Here is a 25,356-nt window from a genome sequence, read left to right on the forward strand (position 1 = left end):
GCCCTGTCTGTTTTAACTTATGGTCATATGTTGAAAACAATTACAGTAAATGAGGTCAAGGATAAACTTTGAATAAGAAGGCTTTGTTTATCTGTTAATTAGATACATACTTAAAAAGTTCATTACGTGATATTGCCCTGTTTGTCTGAGGGTCAACAGCGTAAATCATCAGGTCACACTGAGTGTAGTCCTCTTCAGAGAAGCCATCTCCATATCTTCTGGCACCAATTGATTCTACTACAACTGCAGCACCTGGAATTTGGTCTTGAACATAACGCTCTAAAATGCTATCAACATAAAAAAGAAACAAGCAAAAATATCCATTAGTTAACTTGGCTCTCCTTATTGTGCTACACCCTCAATACTCATATCTATAAGCATATTTATCTCTGGATCAGATCTTTTGAGGTACTGCATAACAATAAATTTAAAGAGAAAAACATAAAGCTTTATTAGTACAACATTTAAAACAAAATACATTTACTAGCATGAAAGGTAAACTTTAAAGAGCAGAATAACACAATAGACCCCAGAATCCAAATTTAATCTAATCTGACACTGTTTTTAGTGGAGTCAGGCACACATGTCAACTTCAGTTGTAAACAGAAGGGTTACAGCTTGAAACTAATATAAATGTAGGTTTCAGTTTCTACTGTATCCATTTCACCCCTGTTGTCCACCATTTCATTACCAGTGCACTCTTGTTTGGTCATTATAATGAATGATACAAATAGAAATTATGCAAAAAAACATATCCTACTATGCCTACTCGATGCTGCAAAATTAATACAAGCTCTGTAAAAAGAAAAACATCTTATCTAAAAAATATCCTAAAATGTAGATTCTGCCATAGTTACTTTTTTGATAAGTAGCTATTTTATAAAATGTATCTTTATTGAAATATATTAACAAGGTAAAACAAAATGAACAAAATACCTTTTGTAAACTTTAAGATGCAAATAACGTAAAACTGCATCTTGCAACAGGAAATGCCTGTGTTTTATCAGCAGCTGTTCAATGCTCAAGTCTGTAGGATTTAAAGTATTAAATATTCTGCGCTAGTTATCAGATTGAGAAAAACGAGTGCAGTATTTAATTATAACTTTTGAGCAAGAATTTATACTCTACCATGGTTATGGCACTTATTACTTCTGACAAGATTCAGGGAGAATTAGATGCAATGCAATACAGTTAGTGGCAAATCAAAATAGTTGCATACCGTAAAAAAAAAAAAAAATCCAAAGTATGGGCACCAACTCCAGCTCCCTAACCATTGCTGAATCACTTTTTACCCTTACCAGAATGATTTTTGAATGAACTGTTTTTTGGGTGCACCTAGTAATTTATTTAAACCCCTGCACAGATGAACCTAGCCTATTCTCTTATACAGTGAATTTCCCTTGAAATTTTGATATGATATCAGATCAATGGTTTTCATTTCAAATTATTGATCTAGGCTAATCGATTGCTTCTCCTGATGTTCCTTCATTTGTATCATCATTGATCTTCTGCATTGTTCAGAATTCATTTTGCATTTTTTTTTCTTTGTCTGCTATTTCTCCTACATTCAGAATTAGGAGGCATATTTATATACAACATGGTGGACACGGAGATGATAAAGTTGAAAATCAAAAGCTAATGAGCTTCCAAACCGATGAGAATGGTCCGACGGGCCATTTCGATCGGTTCACCGCTGAAGTGGCCTGTTGATCTGATGTGCGTACACACCATCGTTCCAAAAACCAATCAGGTCAGAATGTGGGGACGTCAAACACACAACGTGCTGAATAAAACGAAGTTCAATGCTTCTAAGCATGTGTCGACTTGATTCTGAGCATGCGCGGGTTTTGAACCAATGCTTTTCTGTACTAACCATCGGTTTGGACCGATCGGTCAGCGGTCCATCGGTTCGATTTTGAAGCATGTTTTAAAATTTTGGACCGAAGGAAAACAGACCGATGGGCTATACACACCGTTGGTTTGGACCGATGAAACTGAACTTCGGTCCATTCTCATCGGTTTTGTCCGACCGTGTGTACGCGGCCTCAAGGTTAAAGTCAAATTTCTGCCAAATATTTATTTTTGGGGGTTTTCTTTGTAATGTGTGTCCACCATGTGCTGTGTTATTTCCTCTGTCACAACAGAAAGTGATGGGAAATGTCTCCAAACAGAGAAAAACAAAAGCAAATTCTTAATAGAGAGAAGAGATTTTAGAACTTCTGACAATGTTTTTCTTTCTGCCTCAGTGACAACTGTTCTCCCCACTTCTTATACATATAAGGACAAGAAGTGTTGGTGCCCAAATCTGTAAATGGGAGCTTTGGGGAGTCAGAACTGTAACTGATACAGAGAAAGCTGTAATCTCAATGGTTCATAAAACCATACCTGAATATCTATTATTATGGTTAACTGTCTATTTCTGGTCCTATAGTTGAACTGCTGTGGATTTTTATAGCACATTGTCACTATCATCAGTGGTGTTGATTTACTAAAGCAGTATACCAGGGGTCTCAAACTGGTGGCCCTCCAGCTGTTGCAGAACTACATTTCCCACGAGGCATTGCAAGGCTTACAGTTACAAGCATTACTCTCATAGGCAGAGACATAATGGGACTTGTAGTTCCGCAACAGCTGGAGGGCCATCGGTTTGAGTCCCCTGCAGTAGACACTGGTTAGTAAACAAAGTATTTATTCTGAAAAATTTAGATTTACTATTATTAAATAAGGTATACCTGTGCTCACTTTAAATGCTCACATTTTAGTATGTTGAATTGACAGTTATCTTTCTTCATTGAGCTATCTTGCACGTTTGAGAGACTTTGTGCAGTATGATGGTTCTGATACATCCTCAAGTGATAGTTAAACGATAAATTCACTTTTGTGAAAATAAATACATATAGTGTATATATTTTTGCAGAAAAAAATTGTATTTATTTATTTTTTCCAGGAGCCTGCAGAGCATTGAACTCTTTTCAATTGTCTTTATTAGTTTTAAAATAGAAAGAAAAAAAAGTAGTACAGTATTGGTTTACAGAGTACAATTTTCAATTTGATACAAGACATGAGTGAGGAAAGACATACCTGCATAATCCTGTATTAGTAGAAGGGACTGCGCATCCTACTGCTAAATGTGGATGCCACAACCCCTTTAATAGATACAATGCAGAGAAGGTATATAATTATCAAAAAGAGGGATAACTATAAATGATCCTTGACTGTGATTAGCATACTCTTATAGTAGAGAGTAAGCTGAACAGTGTACCGTAATTGTACAGCATGAAAAAAAAAAAAAACTTAAAACAACAATAAAACAAAGAAAATAAATAACAATAGAACAAAAGAACAAACTTGTACCAGAGTTAGGTTGGTATCTCTAGTTCTATTCCTAAGGGCAGTTCTATTAAGGAAATTAGACTGTGTTGGAGAGTTTAGACTTTATTGAAGAATCGAGATGTCCATGGTGCCCATTAGCTGTTGAAAGTGGGTACCAAGCGAGATTGAACAGCAAAGTGTTTTTCATAAGAGTGCTGCATTATAACCATTTGAATTACCTCAGTGATATTAGGTAATAAATTAGTTTTCCATTTGGAAGTGATTGTTAGCCTGGCGGCAATTAGTATATGGTTCACTATGCTTCTAAATTGTGTTGGAATGTTTTTAACAGTGAGGGTGAGGAGGGACAATTGAGGATTTGGTTTTACAGCAGAGCATTAAACTCAAGATCATGGGTGCAATGTTAGGCTCCTGCACACTCTTTATACAGATCTGTGCCCGTACCTCTGTATGGGCTATCAGTTTCAGAGCTGTAGGAAGTGTAAGTGTATGAAAATGCTAATTACCATGCTTGTAGTCCACTGAAACTATAAGCCAGGGGCTTGTAGTTTGTTCATTCAGAGCTTCAAGCGCTCAGAGCTGCCCAACTGCACTGATTTCAAATATGACAGTGGCTGAGGGAGAGAGGAATCCCTGCCCACTGTCAGAGGGAAGGGGAGCTAGGGGGGAGATGAGGGGATGCTTGAACATGTCACACCCTAAATTGTACTCCTTTATTTTCTCTTTAAGAACTGTCTGTTTAAAACACACTTTAAAGTTGTATGTGCATACTGTGGTATAGACCAAGAGAGGCTTTTATAGCTTTTATTATTGTAAAGAGTTTGAGCCACCTATGTAGAATTATTGTATTGTGTTTTTTTTTTGTTTTGTTTTTTTTACAGTACATTAATAATAGAGGGGTTTGTTGTATCGCTTTTTTGTATTTGTATATACTCGTTTATGTGTCTTTGGCACTTGAGGCTATATGTGCTCTGAACAACAGCATTACTTGAAAATAAACATGGAAATATAATTACAAGTGCAACTGTAAAAAACAAACAAATAGAAAATGCCATGTAGGTACTGCATTACCCCAAATTTCAACCATCTAGCTCTTTTTTATAAACTGTGATTGTAATTTTATATATATTTGAGCAACGTTGTTTTACATTATAGTGGAACATTTATTTTTCCTCTCTGGATTTTAGCAATTTCATGATCGGTTTAGCAGTATATTCCTGATGTATGGTAACAGCTCTTGTATATAAAAACAATTACATACACACTATGTGAGAAAACTCTAATACAAAACATCCTTCGCTGTATTACACTTCTCGCATCTTGAAACAAGAGCTGTAATATAAATGCTGCAGGTTCTAAATTGGGTTTTGTTCTTATTTTTTTATTTGTTTTACTATTTATTAACAGGGTGATATAATTTGTATGCACACTTCAGACTTTTATACCTGTGGTTTTTCGTGCAGCAAGGATAGATTTAGCTACATATGATTAATGACAGGCAGAGAACAACATTTTAAGGTGAGCACCCAACAAAGAGAAAGAAGCTCTTGTCTGTATGACAACAGCTTCTTTCACCTCTAAGCATTTCCCAGAACAATACAGCTACAGCAGTCTGCTACTGCAGGGAAAATGCAGCAAACACAGAATTGTCATTCAGATCAATGAGACCCATCCATATTTCCATGTTGCCATGCTGTATGTTTATGGAAAAATAATCTTCATGGAATTTACGGCATCAACAAATGTTTTTGAGAACACTGAAAAGAGCAGGGACATACAGAACACAGATTGTTAATATTCCTAATAAATGCATGTTAGTGCACAAAAACACATGCCATGAGCCTTGTTAACAACATACCCAATTGCATGCATTTCAAAAATGCAAAGTGTGAATTTAGCCATGTGATATATGTGCAAAGGCATTTGCATCAGCAGGAAGCTCAAGAGGTTACAGGGAACATTGTAATATACAGTGGACATAGAGGTGCTGTACCTGCTACATTATTTAAAGGACAACTCCACTTTTGTGGGGGAAAAGGTAAATACAAAATAATAATATAGCATATACAATTGCCACACAAGTCATATTGTAATTGAATATTAATAAAGGTTGCTTTTTTTTTCAATTTTCAGCAGTGTAATTTTCTGTAAAATGCAATATGGCTACCTGAAGGAGTCCTGTACACAAAATGTGTACAGAACACCCCTCAGATATGAAATTTCCTGCTTGTGTTTGTTTGGCTTACTGGTTTTCTCAGAAGTCTGCACTAAGATACAAGATTCCAGATTCAGATTTTGAGCATCCCTTGCAACAAAAATTTCATTTTTTTGTGATATAAGCTCAAATGGAAATCCCATCTAAAGCAATGCAGACCCTGCAGCTTGCCTCATTAGAGCCCTGCAGATGCAGTAACTGATTGATAATTATAAAACCACTCCCATAAAGATTCTCTCAGAACATGGAAACAGACAAACATTTACAGTATTCCTTCAGAATAACAAAATATAGGAATCTACAACAAAGTTTGTTCAAGTCCTTGCATAGATCACCCCAATCTCTTTAATAATAGGACTTCTAGATTCAGTCCATCTAAATCAATGTCAGATACAGTAATCAATATAGAGTTTTATTGTGGTAATAAAACATATTTTTGGGGTTCCCCACTACCATGGTTTCATAGTAAATCCCTGGGATTTGTGAAGTTTGCAAATCTCAAACTTTCGACCAAAAACTTCACAGGAACATTGCCAGAGATAAGGAACAACCTATAATGCAGTGAATAGCCTATACACCTGGTTAACAAAGTCACAATGCCAATAATTTGTGGGAATAGATAACCCAGCCTCATTTCTACAAAAGGGTGGGCTCCCAGCAGCCAGTTTTGCTATTGTATGTTGGGTCTGTAAGGGAGGGCTGAAAATTCTGTGTTTATTTTTTATGTACCGTATTTATTTTAGTTTCTTGTGCCTTTAGTTTGACAATAGCTTGCTCATTATCCCTACACATTAACAGAATGAGATAACAAAAATTTCCCTCTATAGACTTCAATGTGGTTCATTGCAAAGTTTATGAACTGAACACAGGCAGATTCACCCATTCATAGTGCTCACATGTTGTAGACACAGAGCTTTCTTAAACACAGAAGTCAAAAACCTAAATAACCTTGCTTTTAAGCTTGCCCTGACTAGTAGGTTGATTGACTTTCATAAAACTGTAAACCTTGTACAGTATGGGAGTCTAGTTTGCTGGGACAGAGACATTGCCGTGTAAGCTCCTATGAGGCAGGGACTGGATTGTTCCTTGTAGATAAAAAATAAATAAATAAATAATAATAATAATAAAAAAAAAGTGTTCTAAAATGTATTTGCTTACTGTATATATTTAAAAAGAATTATTTTCTGACATCTCCCATGGAGGGACATTATTATAATTTCTGCAATTGCAAGAGAAATTTTAATTCCCACTGTACGGAACTCTTTAATTATCTCAGGGTCAAACACTGCTTTACCCATATGGACAATCCATCATACACTATTCCGCCCAGCGCTTGGAATTTTCTGACCAAACCTGTCAAACCATGTCAAAGATGAAGGGAATTTCCCTTTTCTACAACATTCTCCATCAAAAATGAGTTTTCACCAAGGTCAAACCGCACTTCCACCAGGACACTGATCTGGGACACACTTTTACTGAATCACAGTGGCAGGCAGCCCTACGCTCCATCTACAAATCCACTAAAAACTCTGCCTTTTGGGAACTTGCACAAAAAATATCACTCAGATGGTATCTTACCCCCACAAGAATCGCATCATTCAGCGCCTCAACCCCAGATATTTGTTGGAGATGCAACGCGGGAAGAGGCGACCTTCTACATATCCTTTGGGCCTGTCCGCTCATACAACCTTATTGGGTGACGATCTTACGTATTTTGACAGATATCTCTCAAACCCTTATATCCCCTACCCCAGCTTTGGCATTGCTAAACCTGACGATAGATTCAATTCATAGCCCAATGAGAGTGGTAGCAACCAATATTCTCCTTACAGCTAGACTATCCATTACAAGACTTTGGAAGACCCCCCAAGTACCGACCATTGAACACACCCTCGACCTGGTTAATTTGCATTACAATTACAAATTAATGTTGGCATCTAGTGAGGGCCAGCTCCAAAGGGCACAGAATGTATGGAGACCCTGGTCACAATGGGCCAGGTCAGAGGTGTTTTTGTAAATCCGGTGAATCAAACAGTACACTGCATGGATACCAACCTTGAGTTTAGACACGTTTATTTGAGCTGTACCTAAAGTTTATCTGATGATATAACCTGTATGAAGACTGTATTTTAATCTTGAAAAGTCTACTTGTTTCTTCGAGCTGTAATACGTATTCTGTTATACTGTAAGCGAACTGTGATTGGAATGTAATCATTCCTTTCTTTTTTTCTGTATTTCTCATGAAATTTTTTCAATAAACACTATTGTTTAAAAATAATTATTTTCCTTTTGTGCCTATCAGGAAACTCATATAAGGACATATACATCAGTTACTATGTACAGTATATGTTAGGAACATATTCAGTGGAGGAAGCCAGCACAAGAATGTCTATGTCAATACATTGCATTCACCTGCAGGTTACAATCTATATTAAGTAAAAAACTGACTGCACATGTATAAGTATCAATAATCTGTGATATAATGTTTTTCAATAAACAGTGCCTACAGCAGTCCAGAAACACACATTCTTAAACTATTTATAAAACAGCACTAAAGCACATGAATTTCTACATTCATCATCAATAACAGTTCAAAAATCTCTTCCTTTTATAGTAAACTTCACTATTCCAGCCTATTTACAATGCAGTCACTGTGCTTTATCATTTCAAAGCACCACCATCAGCTCTGTGGATAGTCACTCCTCAAACCTTCAGGCCAGATTTTCATCTAGATCTTCAGTATACTGGTATGTGTTACTTATGTAACAGGTGTTTGCTCTCCAATAGGTAGATTCAGGTAGGGGCGCGCTAATTTGCGGCGGCATAGCCTAGCGTGTTTACACTACGCCACCTTAAGTAAGAGAGGCAAGTACTGTATTCTCAAACTACTTGCCTCCTTACTTAGGGCGGGCATAAGGGCGCCTAATTCAAATGGGTTGGAGGGGGGCGTGTTTAATGGTAATGAGGCTTGACCTCACGTTTTTGAAGTTTTTTGGCTACTGCGCATGCGCCGGGGCGCATACATTTCCCAGTGCGCATTGCGGCTAAGTAAATAATAAAGGGGCACCAAGGTACCCCCTCTTTGCCACATGAATGAGTATGAGGTATATAGCACCACTACTTATTCATAAAAGAAATGTTGAAACCTCAAAATCAATACTCCCAATGTTTGACAAATTAAAAGAATAAAAATCCCCCAAATATTCCCTCATTGTAAATAAATCATCAAATCATGTCATCCAGAAATACAGGACCATGTAAATCATGATGACCAATGGCCGACGGCCCACTAAAAGAAAACAATTCCACCTGCAAAGACACATTCTGCTCACTTCTCACCTTCTGAATGAAAAGTTTGGTGGATGACAGCTACTAAATACATGGGTGCAGGGTCACCAGATGACATCTATGATCATTTACAGACATGATCATAAATGGCTAATAATGTCACTGGGAAACCTCTACTTTGTTTACATGGCTGGGGATTCCAGCAGGGACTAGAAGAATTTTGGTGAGTGCGTGACTTCCTCCGCTTACAGTATTTAACCACTTGCTTACTGGGCACTTAAACCCCCCTCCTGCCCAGACCAATTTTTCAGCTTTCAGCGTTGTCACTCTTTGAACGACAATTGTCCCCAGAATTTTTTTCCCCACAAATAGAGCTTTTTTTGGTGGTATTTGATCACCTCTGTTTTTTTTTTAATGAAAAAATACCAAAAATAGATAAAAAACTGTTTTATATTTTGTTGTAAAATTTTGAAAACAGGTAATTTTTCTCCTTCACTAATAGGTGGCACTGGTGGGAACTGAGAGGTGGCACTGATGGGCACTGAAGGGCAGCACTGAAGGGCACTAATAGGTGACACTGATAATTGGCACTGATGGGCACTGAAAGGTGTCAGTGATTGGCACTGATGGGTGGCAGTGATGGACAGTGATGGGCACTGGTAGGCGACACTGATATACAGCACTGCTAGATGGCACTGTTTGGCACCACTGGGGAGCATTGATGTGTGGCACCTGTGGGCATTGATAGGTGGGGTAGGGGGATCTGGTAAAGAACAACTTCACTTTAGGTAAAATCCTAACACATGCACCAGATTCTTTATTATCAAATGGTTAATACCTCTGCATGATGGTGTACTGATATGCACATCAGTTGAGTTCTGCTGGTTATATTAAGGCTGGGTTCACACTGATGCAGTGCGGACACTGCATCTGCATCAGAATCGCAGGCAGTTTACACTGTGCACTGCAAAACACTGCGGGTGTCAATATAAAGTTAATGACAACCCCAAATCAGTTTACAGAATTCAGCGCAAACTATGGAATCAGATGGAATCAGGTTTGAACACCAATGCAATTTGATTCCAGTGTGGACAAAAAAAAATGTCCTGCACGTTTTTGATGAGGATCCAGTACGAACTGAGCCCAACATAATGTAGGGCTCAAGTCACACTGCACTGAATTTGCATGTCATTTGTACAGGAATTTGGTGCGATTCCTGTACACATGATATGTGATGTGGTAGACCACATCAGTGTGAACCCAGCATAAAAATCAATGGCACCACAACACACTGCTTAACAAGTAATGTGTACTGTCAGTTTTCACCTATTTTTAAAGAGGTAATTGGAAATTGCATGACCCCATTTAAAAAAAAGCATTGTGGATTAGGAGGAGGACACAGTTCATTGCAGCAAACAAGAGCCCGTTTTAGTATAGAGGAGAAGTATTTTTGCAATTTTACATTATCTTAACCAAAGTCCCTATACTGTCTACACTTTTTTATCAGTGCTGTTTTGTAAAGGACAATCTTTACAGAGTGGCAATTCTTTGTGTATTTCCTTCATAAACTTTAACCCACTAGTTTCTTGTTACACTGCTGATTTCTTAGAATTAGGTGTCTGTGAAGTTCTGATAATAATGAAAAGATTAACGCCCTTTAACATAAAGTGCAAGTATAACTACCAATGTTCCTCTGCGAAAAAAATGAACTCTGCGCTAGTTGCTATGACAACCCTGATGGTCTGTTGATGAAAACAAATTTTGTTCAGATCAGTTCAAAAAGAAGGGAAATGTCTTTGTAGGTTTCAGCCTGTATGTAGCCAGTGCTTCTGTGGAGTTACACATTTGTATAGGAATATATATGCATATTTAAAAAAAATTACTTAGTGTAAAATCTTCTAGATTGTATGCTCTAATGAGCAGGCGCCTCTGATTCCTCCTGTATAGTATTGTATTGTAACTGTACTGTCTGCCCTCATGTTGTAAAGCGCTGCACAAACTTTTGGCGCTATATAAATCCTGTATAACAGGCGTGCTCAACCTGTGGCCCTCCAGCTGTTGTGAAACTACAAGTCCCATGATACATTGCAAGGCAGACAGTTACAAGCATGACTTCCAATGGCAGAGTCATGATGGGACTTGTAGTTCCAGAACAGCTGGAGGGCCAGAGGTTGAGCACTCATTATGTATAATAATAATAATTATAATAATAATAATAATAATAATAATAATACACTGTTGTGGAGAAGTGTTCAGACTTGCAATTATCGATGATTAAGATGTTGTCATACCTGTCGGTAAAGACAAAACCACATGTAAATTTAGGGAATGCTCTGAGATAACAAAATGTGTATGGACTCTGATATCAAATATTATTTACATAATCACATGTATGTCCTTTATCTCATTCTAATATTGCAAGCAGCTTATATACAGTAGGGATAGAACATTTGTATTAATGTGCATAACGAAGCCAAGGAAAGATGGAAAAATCTCCAAAAGGCATCAAATTACAGATTAGGCATTCTTATAATATGTCAAAAAAATTTAGATTTGATTTCCATCATTTACACTTTCAAAATTACAGAAAACAAAAAAATGTCATCTGCAAAAGTTTGGGCACCTTGCAGAGTTAATATCTTGTACTGCCCCCTTTGGCAAGTATCACAGCTTGTAAACTCTTTTTGTAGCCAGCCAAGAGTTTTTCAATTCTTGTTTGAGGTATCTTTGCCCATTCTTCCTTACAAAAGTCTTCCAGTTCTTTGAGATTTCTGGGCTGTCTGTCACGCACTGCTCTTTTAAGGTCTATCCATAGATTTTCAATTATGTTGAGGTCAGGAGATTGTGAAGGCCATGGCAAAACCTTCAGTTTACGCCTCTTGATGTAATCCCCCGTGGATTTTGAGGTGTGTTTAGGATCATTGTCCATTTGTAGAAGCCATCCTCTCTTTAACTTCAGTTTTTTTACAGATGGCATTAAGTTACCATCCAAAATTTGATGAAGTTTTATTGAATCCATTTTTCCTTCTACTCGTGAAATTTTCCCTGTGCCACTGGCTGCAATACAACCCCAAAGCATGATTGATCCACCCCCATGCTTAACAGTTAGACAGAGGTTCTTTTCATAAATTCTGTGCCCTTTCTTCTCCAAACGTACCTTTGCTCATTCCGGCCAAAAAGTTATATTTTAACCTCATCGGTCTACAGAACTTGTTTCCAAAATGCATCAGGCTTGTCTATATGTTCATTTGCAAAGTTCAAATGCTGATTTTTGTGGTGAGAATGAAGAAGAGGTTTTCTTCTGATGACTCTTCCATGAAGACCATATTTGTACAAGTATCTCTTTATAGTGGAATAGTGTGCCACATCTCCAGTGTCTGCCAGACACGTGGGTTTTGAATTGCTTTTCTCACAATCCTGCAAGCTGTTCTGTCTGATATTTTTCTTGGTCTTCCAGATCTTGCTTTAACTTCCACTGTTCCTGATGACTGCCATTTCTTAATTACATTCCGAACAGAGAATATTGACATCTGAAAACGCTTTGCTATCTTCTTATAGCCTTCTCCAGCTTTGTGAGTGTCAACTATTTTCAGTTTCAGTTTTCTAGATAACTGCTTAGAACAGGGATCCGTAAACAACGGCCCTCCAGCTGTTGTAGAACTACACATCCCATGAGGCATTGTAACACACTGACATTCACAGACATGACTAGGCATGATGGGAATTGTAGTTCCTGAACAACTGGAGGGCCATAGTTTGAAGACCCATGGCTTAGAAGAACCCATGGTGCTGATTGTTGGGGCAAGGTCGGATGAGTCTGGGCATTTAAAACCTTTGAGATTGACATCACCTGGTCTTCCCAGACGATGATTGAGAACAATCCATGACACTGGCAGGTCTCAGCTTTGCAAAGGGGGCAGTGCATGCTATAAATTCTGCAGGGTGCCCAAACTTTTGCAGACGCCATTTTTTGGTAAATAATGGAAATAAAATCTAACTTTTTTTGACATATTATAAAAATGTTTAATCTGTAATTTGATGCCTTTTGGAGATTTTTCCATCTTTCCTTGACTTCGTTATGCACATTAATACAAATTTTTACCTGGGGTGCCCAAACTTTCGATCCCCACTGTAATAGTTTTGCATAAGATAAGCAATCCTTCTTTACACAGTTAGCACCTATATTATTTTTATAATGGCCAAATGTATTATTTGAGATACTTCTGCACATTTGGTTGGCTGGTGACATGAATGACTGCTGAGTTGTCTGTCCAAAAGAACTCACAGAATAGTGACTCAGATCAACTTTTCAATCAAATGAAGCAGGATAGTAAGCATGATTTATCCAAAGCATAGGCTGTATATTAATGATCCCTTTTTCATTTTCCTCTATGCAACATAGCAATCCATAATCTATCATCTTTGTATCTGTATCATCGTCTTCCATAAAATATATATATATATATATATATATATATATATATATATATATATATATATATATATATATATATATATATATATATATATATATATTGAAATTAACAATTTTCTTTCATTTACCATTTTGTGGCCAAATACATTATTCTTTTCATGATGATTAGTTGGTACAGTTTGAGGGGATTTGAATACTTGATCTGGCGTTTTTAATCCATTATTCAGGAAAGATTTATTTATGAAGTATAGTGCTCTGACTATGGCAGATCGCATACAGCATGCGGCCCCAGGGAGCACCCTGGGAAGAATGCACAATTTGTAGAAGCACAATGCAATTGCCACACAAGTTTCCAAACAATACAAAAGTAAATGCTTATCGGTCTTTAATCAGAGTGACACAAGATGCAGCAGACAATGTATTTTATGGGTTCCCTGAGAAAAGGGGGTTGTGTATCTCTAAAATGTGTTGACTGTTACACCCTCTTTCATCGCAATTAGAGACTGATAAACCTGTACTTTTGAATTCTTAATAAATTGTCATGGCCTTCTCATAGCACTTCTAGATGTTTGGATCATACAGTACTGTATGTGTTGTGATAGATAAATTGATACTTTACATTTGTATGTTCTCTGATCCTGGTAAAGCTGTACTGATGTATCTAGCTGGTTATCTATGTACCACTTTCTTTCTTTTTTTTTCCACACAGACCAAAGTTCTTAAAACACATAAAAAATGATCAATACAGAAAATACATGTTGGACCAATCTTTACATTTTTGTTAGGATTTATATTTCTTTTTTTTCCACACAGACCAAAGTTCTTAAAACACATAAAAAATGATCAATATGGATGGAGTTGACGATCATAGGTAATATAAATATTACACAACTTATGGGGATTATCCACGATGGATGTGGGAATGCTAAGGCATTTAATACAATGGGGCAGATCCACGAAGAAGTTACCACTTTCTTTCTTTTTTTTCCACACAGACCAAAGTTCTTAAAACACATAAAAAATTATCAATATAGAAAATACATGTTGGACCAATCTTTACATTTTTGTTAGGATTTATATTGAAATGTGTTCAATAAGAATAAGCATGATTACCGTATTTATCGGGGTATAGCGCGCTCCCGCTTATATCGCGCACCCCTAAAGTTGCCCGAATTCCTGTGGAAAAAAGATGTTTTGTACTTACAGTTTTGGTGTCTTGCGCGGCGTCCATCGGCGGCCTCGTCGGGTCCGGCGTCCGTCTGCGGCTTCGAGTGTTCTCTTCGTCGGGTCCGGCGTCCTTCTGCGGCGTCCTCACGTCCTCCCCGCTCATTTCCCATGCCGAGTTTGAATACTGCGCCGACATATACCGAGCGCAGTACACTCGTGTATCGTCGGGCAGGCTTGGCAACTCTCGCGCTGACGTCCTGTACACTCAGGACGTCAGCGCGAGAGGCACCGAGACTGCCCGAAGATACACGAGTGTGCTGCGCTCAGTATATGCCGGCACAGTATTCAAACTCGTGGCGGGAAAGCGGGTATCGGCGTATACCGCGCACCCACGATTTTGCCCTGATTTTCAGGGCAAAATAGTGCGCGGTATATGCCGATAAATACGGTACATGCACTTAACCCACCAGTAATTTATAATATAAGCACATTACCAACTTGTTCTCCCTGTGCTTTGTGGGTTTTCACTTAGTACTTTGGTTTCCACCCACAGTCCAAAGACATGTTGGTAGGTTAATTGACTCCTGTCTAAATTGGCCCTAGTATGTGTACGTATGCATGTGTGGTAGGGAAGACTGTAAGCTCCTGGCAGGCAGGGACCAATGTGCATAAACAATATACTTTACATTCTTACTTTTAGGTAAAAAATGAAATAAAAACAATCTTAGAATAACTATAACCATCCAGAGTATTTACAAATAGTCTCCAATACCACCAAAGTTCAAATTTATGAGAGCTGTGCCATTAAAGAGGTTATATTATCAATATCGATGTGGTAAATATATTATTCAGCTTCATGTTGCATAGTCATAGTTCAAGGAACCACAGTTTCCATGACAAAAGCACTGTAGCTGCAAATGCTTTGAAAGATGTCCATATCAATTAGAGAAGACTGGAGTGGAGCTCTGGCTGACAAAACATCCTATTATTTCATGTTTTTTTAGGCCATTAGCCACTACATAAACATCCATACACATGTATTAAACTGTAGTTTTTCTCTCCTTGTTTTATGCATTGTTTACAGGTATAGGTTTACAGGTATACTATATCATTATATGTTTCCATTTCTTCCACAGTCTTCTGTTTCCTGCTTTGCAGTATTGCAAAAACTGCAATATTGCACAAACTGTTCATCTCTAATGTATATGGGTAATATCTGTACCGTGGGTAATGTATATGGGTAACTGAGCTTCAGTTGCTCATCAGTTAAAAGTCAATGGACCAATAACATTACTTGACACATAGATTGCCAAAAAGCAGTACGTTTACCCCCTCCCATGACCCACTTTAAAGTACTTTTTTGCCCCAGTCTGAGAGTTTTTAAATACAAATTTCAATATAAGGGGTCTGTATTTATGAAAAATTTGCTATGTGAATGCCTCAGAATTTGCACAACCATTCCAAATCATTCAAGTAATGTGGCTAATATGTGTATTTTCACTGATCATTAGCTCTATCTAGTGGCCATAATGTAGTATTTTTATTTAGATAATGCAGCCAGGAAAATACATTATAACCTCTAGATGGAGTTGACGATCATAGGTAATATAAATATTACACAACTTATGGGGATTATCCACGATGGATGTGTAAATGCTAAGGCATTTAATACAATGGGGCAGATCCACGAAGAAGTTACGACGGCGTATCTATTGATACGCCGCATAACTTCTACTTTGCTCCGGCGTATCTTTGTTTTGTATCCACAAAACAAGATACGCCTGAAGCTGGGCTAGATGCGACTGGCGTACGTCTTAGTACGCCGTCGGATCTAAGGTGCATATTCACGCTGGCCGCTAGGTGGCGCTTCTGTCGAATTCCGCATCGAGTATGCAAATTAGCTAGATACGCAAATCCACAAACGTACGTCCAGCCGGCGCATTTTTTTACGTAGTTTCCGTAAGGCTTTTTTGGGCGTAAAGTTACCCCTGCTATATGAGGCGTACTCAATGTTAAGTATGGACATCATTCCCGCGTCGAATTGTGAAAATGTTATGTCGTTTGCGTAAGTCGTTTCGCGAATAGGGCTTTGCGTAGAATGACGTTCACGTCGTAAGCATTGGCTTGTTGCGGGTTAATTTCGAGCATGCGCACTGGGATACCCCCACGGACGGCGCATGCGCCATTCAGAAAAAACGTCATTTATGTCGGGTCAAGTAAAATTAACATAAAGCACGCCCACATCTTTAAAATTTGAATTCCGTGCCCATACGCCGGCAGATTTACGCTACGCCGCCGTAACTTTAGAGGCAAGTGCTTTGTGAATACAGCACTTGCCTCTCAAAGTTGCGGCGGCATAGCGTTAATACGCTACGCCTGCCGAAAATTACGATCCGCTACGTGGATCTGGCCCAATGTTTTTAGCAGGCTTCAAAAAACTTTAACCATGCTTGAAATCTGTTGAAAGTTTGTTTAAAGCTATAGTCAATACTTTAAAGAAAGCACTATTTATATTGAAACTGCACCCTCAACATAATCTAATTGTAGTTTTCGAAAAATAATTATCTTCCTGTGCAAAACAAAAGCCTGTTTTCTGTATTGTGCAGGCTGTAAGATCTTGAGGTGTTTATACTGCCTTCTTCTATGTGATTCCTTGCAGTGAGGCTGGCATGAAGAACTTAAACAAAAGCACTGGCACCATTGTGTGTACAAACCCTAACACAGAATTTTTGACAGTAGCTTATACATCTTTGTGACAAGAAAAATATATGCTAATTCCAGATACTTAATGGTATACGTTACCTTGGTTGTAGTTCTTAGAATGTATAAAAAGATAATTGTTAAGGTGACACACAAAATCTCTTGATAAGAAATAATATTTTCTTTTAAAAAATTATGCACATACTGAATGCACGCCTCACTGGCTTCTTTCATGCTGTTCTTAATAACCATGTAAGGCTGAATCCTCTTCTGAATAAGAATTTCATCAAAGGGTTTCATAATTGTAATTCATGTTCCACTAAGAGAAGCCATGAATACATCTGTGCTCTTTAAAGTTACATAACACAGGAACAAAATCAATAATCTGATTAACGAATGTATCAAGAAGAAAATACGGATAGTGTAGTGGAAGATGTTCAAGGTGAATTAATAAAAATTACTATTATTTATTCCATTCTATAATACCCAAGGCTCTTGGGACTACTACCTGTGAATATTCTAGTATACATTCAAGAAAACCTTGCTGTGTGTTTGGAAAATATACAGTATACATTGTATGTATGTAAGATATTATTTGCACTCATACATTGTTATACTTGCTATGATGTTGTCATTAAAGATATATCTTCTGAAAGATATTTGCTGGAGTAAAGACAATTATCTGAAACTGTAGGATGCAATGGCAAGGTTAGCAAAATACATTTAGCTGTAGACAACTGTATATATATATATATATATATATATATATATATATATATATATATATATATATATATATATATATATATATATATTGTAGTAGTGTGGCACCCCAGGGGTGTGGTGACCCAGGATTCTCAACCAGGCAGGTTGAGGGGCTCCAGGGTATTTGCTGGTTTAAGAGGAAACTGGCTTTTCAGTTTCCTCTGTATTTACTAAAATCCACTTTGGGACCTGGAGCCCGGGGATTTCGCAGATATCCGGGTGGGATGAAATCCCCAGTCCTGAGTTCAGGCTTTAGAGCTGATCAGCACACTGATTGTGCAGGTGTGTGTGGGCCTGATAGCAGACTCAGGACCAGCATTCTGGGCTCCACCCTCCCGAGGAGTCCAGGCTTGCAAGGGAGAACTCAGAGAGTGCAGGTATGCACTGTGAATTGGCTAGAGAAGCTGGAGAGTGCAGGCTGCACTGTGAAACCCCAGAGACCTGAGTCTAAGGTTGCTGACAGGAGTCAGGAGAGCTCCATGCTGGAGCCTGAGCAGTTGTGCTACTGCTGACAAGAGCCAGATGGCTTGGTATTTTCTTTGGCACGTATAAGCCAGGAGGCTGAAGGTACCGTTCTGTGTGGACAGTGAAAACCCCCTGCGTGGGAAACCTATGTTTGGATTTTGTTTATTTTTGCCTTTTTTGCCTTTTTTGCCTATGTCAATATTTTGTGTGGTCACCATTATTTTCCAGCACTGCCTTAACCCTCTTGGGCATGGATTTCCCCAGAGCTTTGCAGGTTGCCACTGGAGTTCTCTTTCACTCCTCTATGACAAAATCACAGAGCTGGTGGATGTTAGAGACCTTGCACTCCTCCACCTTCCGTTTTAGGATGCCCGACAAATGCTCAATGGGGTTTAGGTCTGGAGACATGCTTGGCCAGCCCATTACCTTTACCCTTGGCTCCTTTAGCAAGGCAGTTGTCTTCTTGGAGGAGTGTTTGGGGTCATTATCATGTTGGAATACTGCCCTGTGGCCCAGTCACCCAAGGGAGGGGATCATGCTCTGCTTCAGTGCATGTTGGCGTTCATGGTTTCCTCAATGAACTGTAGCTCCCCAGTGCCAGCAGCACTCATGCAGCCTCAGACCATGAAACTCCCACCACCATGCTTGACTGTGGGCAAGACACACTTGTCTTTGTACTCCCACACACGCTTGACACCATCTGAACCAAATAAATGTATCTTGGTCTCATCAGACCACAGGCCATGGTTCTAGTAATCAATGTCCTTATCCGGCTTGACTTCAGCAAACTGTTTGTGGGCTTTCTTGTGCAATATCTTTAGAAGAGGCTTCCTTCTGGGATGACAGCCATGCAGACCAATTTGATGCAGTGTGTGGTGTATGGTCTGAGCACTGCCAGGCTGACCCCCTACCCCTTCACCCTCTGCAGCAATGCTGGAAGCACTCATACGTCTATTTCCTGAAGACAACCTATGGCTATGTCGCTTAGCATGTGCACTCAACTTCTTTGGTCGACCATGGCGAGACCAGTTCTAAATGGAACCTGTCCTGTTAAACCACTGTATGGTCTTGGCCACTGTGCTGCAGCTCAGTTTAAGTGTTTTGGCAATCTTCTTATAGCCTAGGCCATCTTTATGTAGAGCAACACTTCTTTTCAGATCCTCAAAGAGTTCTTTGCCATGAGGTGCCATGTTAAACTTCCAGTGACCAGTATGAGAGAGTGAGAGCGATAACACCAAATTTAACACACCTTTTCTCCCCATTCACACCTGAGACCTTGTAACACTAACGAGTCACATGACACCAGGGAGGAAAAATTATTAATTTGGACCAATTTGGACATTTTTACTCACTTTTGTTGCCAGTGGTTTAAACATTAATGGCTGTGTGTTGAGTTATTTTGAGGGGACAGAAAATTTACACTGCTATACAAGCTGTACGCTCTCTACTTTACATTGTAGCCAAGTGTAATTTCTTCAGTGTTGTCACATGAGAAGATATGATAAAATATTTACAAAAATGTGAGGGTGTGCTCATTTTTGTGAAATACTGTATATATATATATATATATATATATATATATATTGGGAAGATTAATAGCTTCTTCCTCTGTAGGCAAAGATTTGAGCCCACCATCTATGTAGAAATTATTTAGCAAAATTCATGAGCATCACGTCTAAATTCATTTTCACTTTCATGAGCTGTCCTTTTCAGCCCTTCGTCATTGGCATTGTTGTTGCAATACCATCAGAACCTGAGGATGTTTATTTTGTCTTCTCAAATGATGAAACAGTGTAACATCTGCTGAATGGAGACCATAAAAACAACTGATTCTTTCCTGAAGTTTGTTGTTTAGATTAAGCCCAGTGAGAAGCACACCATTGAGGGAAACACCTTCATATTGAGCACTTGAGTTAAAGACCACTCTGGCTCGGGAGGATGGTACGTGCCAAAGCATGGGAGGTACTAACATTCTTCTCCTTCCTTAAAAGGTGGTGCAAGCTCCACATGATTTCTCACCAACACCTTCTGCATAAAGTCAAATAGTTTTTTCATGTCAGGTTTTCTTTTCAGGGTGCATTGTTAAGAAATAAATCATGCTTCTGCATGATGACTATTATTTGGTAACTTCCGTCTTGAGGCACAAACTGGTAGTAGTGCCACACAGTTCAGCAGGAACCGACCAAGATTCGAACCATTAATGGGCAGACTGAATGTACTGTACCAAGCTGATCAATCGATCAACTTGGGTACAACCAACCTGCTGGATTCTCTTGCGGCTGCTATAGCAGCTAGCGATAATCAATGTTTTCTCCCAACAGGGAAGGCTTCCCCAACCCTACCCCGTCCCCCCACTGGGAGAAAAAAATGGCCTGGCAGGAGGGATTTCCACATCAACACTGTCTGTGTTGATGAGGATGAGGGGGCGTGTTTTATGTTAATTTTGGGTGACCCGACGTGATTGACGTTTTTCCCGAGCAGTGCATGCGCTGTTCATGGAATTTCCCAGTGTGCATTGCTCCAAGTACGCCACAAGGATGTCATTGGTTTCGACGTGAACGTAAATTACGTCCAGCCCCATTCACGGACGAGGTACGCAAACTATGTAAAATTTTAAAATTTCGACGCGGGAACGACGGCCATACTTAACATTGGCTACGCCACCTAGGGGTCATGTTTATCTTTACGCGGCGTATCTCTTACGGAAACTGTGTATCTTTACTGCAACGGGCAAGCGTATGTTCGTGAATCGGCGCATCTAGTAATTTACATATTCTACGCCGAAATCAACGGAAGCGCCACCTAGCGGCCAGCGGAAAAAATTGCACCCTAAGATACGACGGCGCAGGTCGTCGTATCTTAGCTAGGTTTAAGTGTATCTCAGTTTGAGCATACACTTAAACTTACGACGGGCTTAGATTCCGAGTCGGTGTAACTGCTTATAAAGTGTTAGCTGAAGTTAAGCTTCAATTTGATAGCCAAGTCCATCTACTGTAAGGGCTCATTCACACCAGAAAGCAGTGCGAGAAAGGTACATTTACAGCACTGCACAGGAATGCACTATCCTTGTTAGATGCATGTGGGTGCCATTATTTGTTAATGCCACTTCAAAAGCTGTGACATGCAGTCTGGTGCAGTGCAATTCTTAAAAAAATTGAATTTCTGTTTGTTTGCCGGCCCTTTAAAATGACAGGTCAAAAATGTATTGTTTGGGAATGTGCGAAAGTGCATGTTACAATGTGAACAGACCTTAATCTTGACAGTGCTGCTGTCCAAAGTTGTATGCTTTGCTATTTCTTTCAGAATGTAGACACCCTAAGACAGGAAGGGGCAGATTCTCGTAGAATGGAGTAACTTAGGGCGGGCGTAACGTATCTCATTTACGTTACGCCGCCGCAAGTTTTTCAGGCAAGTGCTTTATTTACAAAGAACTTGCCTGTAAAGTTGCGGCGGCGTAGCGTAAATCACCCGGCGCAAGCCCGCCTAATTCAAATTAGGCGGGTAGGGGGCGTGTAGCATTGAAATTAAGCACGTTCCCGCGCCGAACGTACTGCGCATGCGCCGTCCGTAAAATATCCCAGGGTGTATTGCTCCAAATGACGTCGCAAGGACGTCATTGGTTTTGACGTGAACGTAAATGGCGTCCAGCCCCATTCACGGACGACTTACGCAAACAACGTAAATTTATAAATTTCGACGCGGGAACAACGGCCGTACTTAACATTGGTTGCGCCTCATATACCCAGGGGCAACTTTACGCCGGGAAAAGCCTAACGTAAACATCGTAACTTTACTGCGTCGGCCGCGCGAACGTTCGGGAATTCGCGTATCTAGCTAATTTGCATACTCGACTGGGAAAACGACGGAGGCGACACCTAGCGGACAAAAAAAATTGCATTTAAGATCCGACGGTGTAAGAGCCTTACGCCTGTCTGATCTAATGGATATCTATGCGTAACTGATTCTAAGAATCAGTCGCATAGATACGACGGCCCAGATTTAGACTTACGACGGCGTACATGGCGTTGCACCATCGTAAGCCCTTTGGGAATCTGGGCCCTAGTGTTTTACTGGTTGGATCACCAGATAAAAACAAACAAAAATAACCAAAAAAAGAAGACTAACGCAGCCACCACATATAAGGATTGGTAAGTTGCAATTTAATACGTTTTTATTTTAGGGTTTAATACCACTTTAAAACACCAAAAAAAGCATTAAAACAAATTACATTGTTATCCCCTGTGGAGGGTAAATATAGTTTATAGTTATTGCCATAAGAAATGATTGTTTGCATTTACTCTGGTAAAAACATTACATTTTCAGCCCCATAGGGCTATTTCTAATTACTACAGGGAAGTGACTTCTAATTGCTGTCATAAGCATTTTCTAACAGTTTTTTGCAGTTTTCTTCATTTTAACACTAGTTCTGTAAGTCAAAACAGTAATCTATTACAGTTTATTGCACAGTGTGCATTCCTACTGCAAAAATCTCACTGTACACAGTTCTTTAACCCCTTGCTAATGCCTCCTATCAGCTCCTTAGAATATTTTTAAAGTGGTTCTAAAGGATAAAGATTTTTTACCTTCATAAATTCTATGCATGAAGGTAAAAAAAAAAACCTTAAGTGTGCAGCTCCCCCTTAGCCCCATCTCAATCCAGCACTGTGCATGGGATCCTCAGCTCTCCCAGGTCTCTTTTCCTCATTGGCCGACACACCGCAGCTGGAGCCAATGGCTTCCGCTATGGTCAAACACAGCCAGTGAGGAGGGAGCAGAGGGCGGAGCTGAGCCACTTTACATTTGTTTCACCTCATTTGCATGTTTTTTGAATATTAAGTGGCATCACAGACAGGTGTTTTTCATTAGCTATATATATATATATATATATATATATATATATATATATATATATATATATATATATATATATATATATATATAGACACACACACACAATTTAACACTGACACACATTTGTCACAAAATCTTTTTTGGCAGTGTCAGTGCCAGCAGCAATGCCCATCAGTAAAATCTATCAGCACCAGCCAACAGCGCCCATCAATGCCCATCAGTGCCACCTTCCAGTGCCCATCAGTGCTGCCTATCAGTGCCCATCAGTGCTGTCTATCAGTGCCACCCATAAGTTCCCAGCCAGTGCAGCCTTTCAGTGCCCATCAGTGTTATCTATAAGTGCCACCTATAAGTGCCCATCAGTGCCACCTATCAATGCCCATCAGTTCCACATATCAGTGCTACCTATCAGTGCCGCCTATTAGTGATCATCAGTGCCGCCTATCAGTGCCCATCGTCAGTGCCCATCAGTGGCACCTCATCAGTGCCATCTCATTGGTGCCACCTCATCTGTGCCGCCGTATTCATGCCCATCAGTGCAGCTTATCAGTGCCCATCAGTGAAGAAGAAAACATACTTATTTAGAAAATGTTATAAATACAATTTTTGGTCTTTTTTTTTTGTTTAGCACCAAAAGAAAGCTCTATTTGTGGGAACAAAATGATAAAAATGTAGTTTGGGTACAGTGTAGCACGACCGCGTAATTATCATTTAAACAGCGACAGCGCTGAAAGCTGAAAATTGGCCTGGGCAGGAAGGTGCGAAAGTGCCCTGTATTGAAGTGGTTAATTGGGTACAACATTGCACAACTGCGCAATTGTTAGTAAAGCGACACAGTCCGATATCACTAAAAATGGTCCGGTCAGGAAGGGGGTAAATCCTTCCGTGGCTAAAGTGGTTAATTACTCTGATCCCATCTCTTTACAGATTGTACTTAATAGAAATTGTTTTGAAAAGATTAAAAAGAGGTATAAAATGTATTTATTTTCTGTTTTTTTTTTATTCAGTTGTTAGAAATTATTATTTAGGATGGACAAGGTTATGTGCTTATTGAAGCAACAGCTTTTATTAAGCCTACAGTTAAAAGGTTAATGAATACTTGAAAATTACAAATCTCACTTCATGTAAATGACAGCTATAATAGTTTGTCATATGCAGGCCAATAAAAAAAAATGCACATATTAGACAGTATTACCTAAACATAAGGAAACCTTACTCACCTCCATTATTAGCTTATTGGCATTTATTAGAGCAGGTAGTTTTCTAGAAAACTTTGTAAAAAGTTAAATATTGATGATGGTACTATAGTATTTTCCATGGGACATTATAGTAATTAGGAAATATGGGGCCAGATTCACAAAAGAGATAAGACGGCGTATCTCCTGATACACCTTCGTATCTCTGAGATACGATTGTCGTATCTATGTGCCTGATTCATAGAATCAGTTACGCATAGATAGCCCTAAGATCCGACAGGTGTAATTGACTTACACCGTCGGATCTTAGGATGCAATTCTAGGCCGACCGCTAGGTGGCGATTCCATTGCGGTCGGCTTAGAATATTCAAATGACTAGTTACGCTGATTCACGAACGTCCGCTTTGCCCGTCGCTCTAAATTTACGTTGTTTCCATAGAGATACGTGGAGTAAAAATAAGGGTGCCCTCTAGGTGGCCTAGCCAATGTTAAGTATGGCCGTCGTTCCCGAGTCGAAATTTGAAAATTCACGTAGTTTGCGTAAGTCGTCCGTGAATGGCGCTGGACGCCATTTACGTTAACGTCAAAACCAATGACGTCCTTGTGACGTCCTTTAAGCGCAATGCACGTCGGGTAATTTTACGGACGGAGCATGCGCAGTACGTTCGCGCTGGAATGCTCCTAATTTAAATTTGAATTAGGCAGGCTTGCGCCGTGTGGATTTACGCTACGCCGCCGCAAGTTTACAGGCAAGTGCTTTGTGAATCTGGCACTTACGCTGTAAACTTGCGGCGGTGTAACGTAAATGGGATACGTTACGCCGTCGCAGCGTAACAGATTTCTACGTGAATCTGCCCCATGGAGACTAAGCACACAGGCATGAGGGGATTCTGGTAACATCTTTGGCCTTAAGAGTAGAGAAAAAATACATACCCATAGTA

General features: G+C 39.3%; 1 protein-coding gene across 6 annotated transcripts in view; it reads right to left on the reverse strand.

Moving 5' to 3' along the window:
• Positions 1-25,356, reverse strand: part of PCDH15 (protocadherin related 15) — a 1,266,541-nt gene that overhangs the window by 91,135 nt on the left and 1,150,050 nt on the right. For all 6 annotated transcript variants that reach the window (XM_040362073.1, XM_040362072.1, XM_040362074.1 and 3 more), the window contains one exon: positions 111-287. In XM_040362073.1, the coding sequence (XP_040218007.1) occupies positions 111-287 (177 nt within the window). The remainder of the gene's footprint in view (positions 1-110; positions 288-25,356) is intronic.

This window comes from Rana temporaria, chromosome 8, assembly GCF_905171775.1.
Source record: "Rana temporaria chromosome 8, aRanTem1.1, whole genome shotgun sequence".
NCBI lineage: Eukaryota > Metazoa > Chordata > Amphibia > Anura > Ranidae > Rana > Rana temporaria.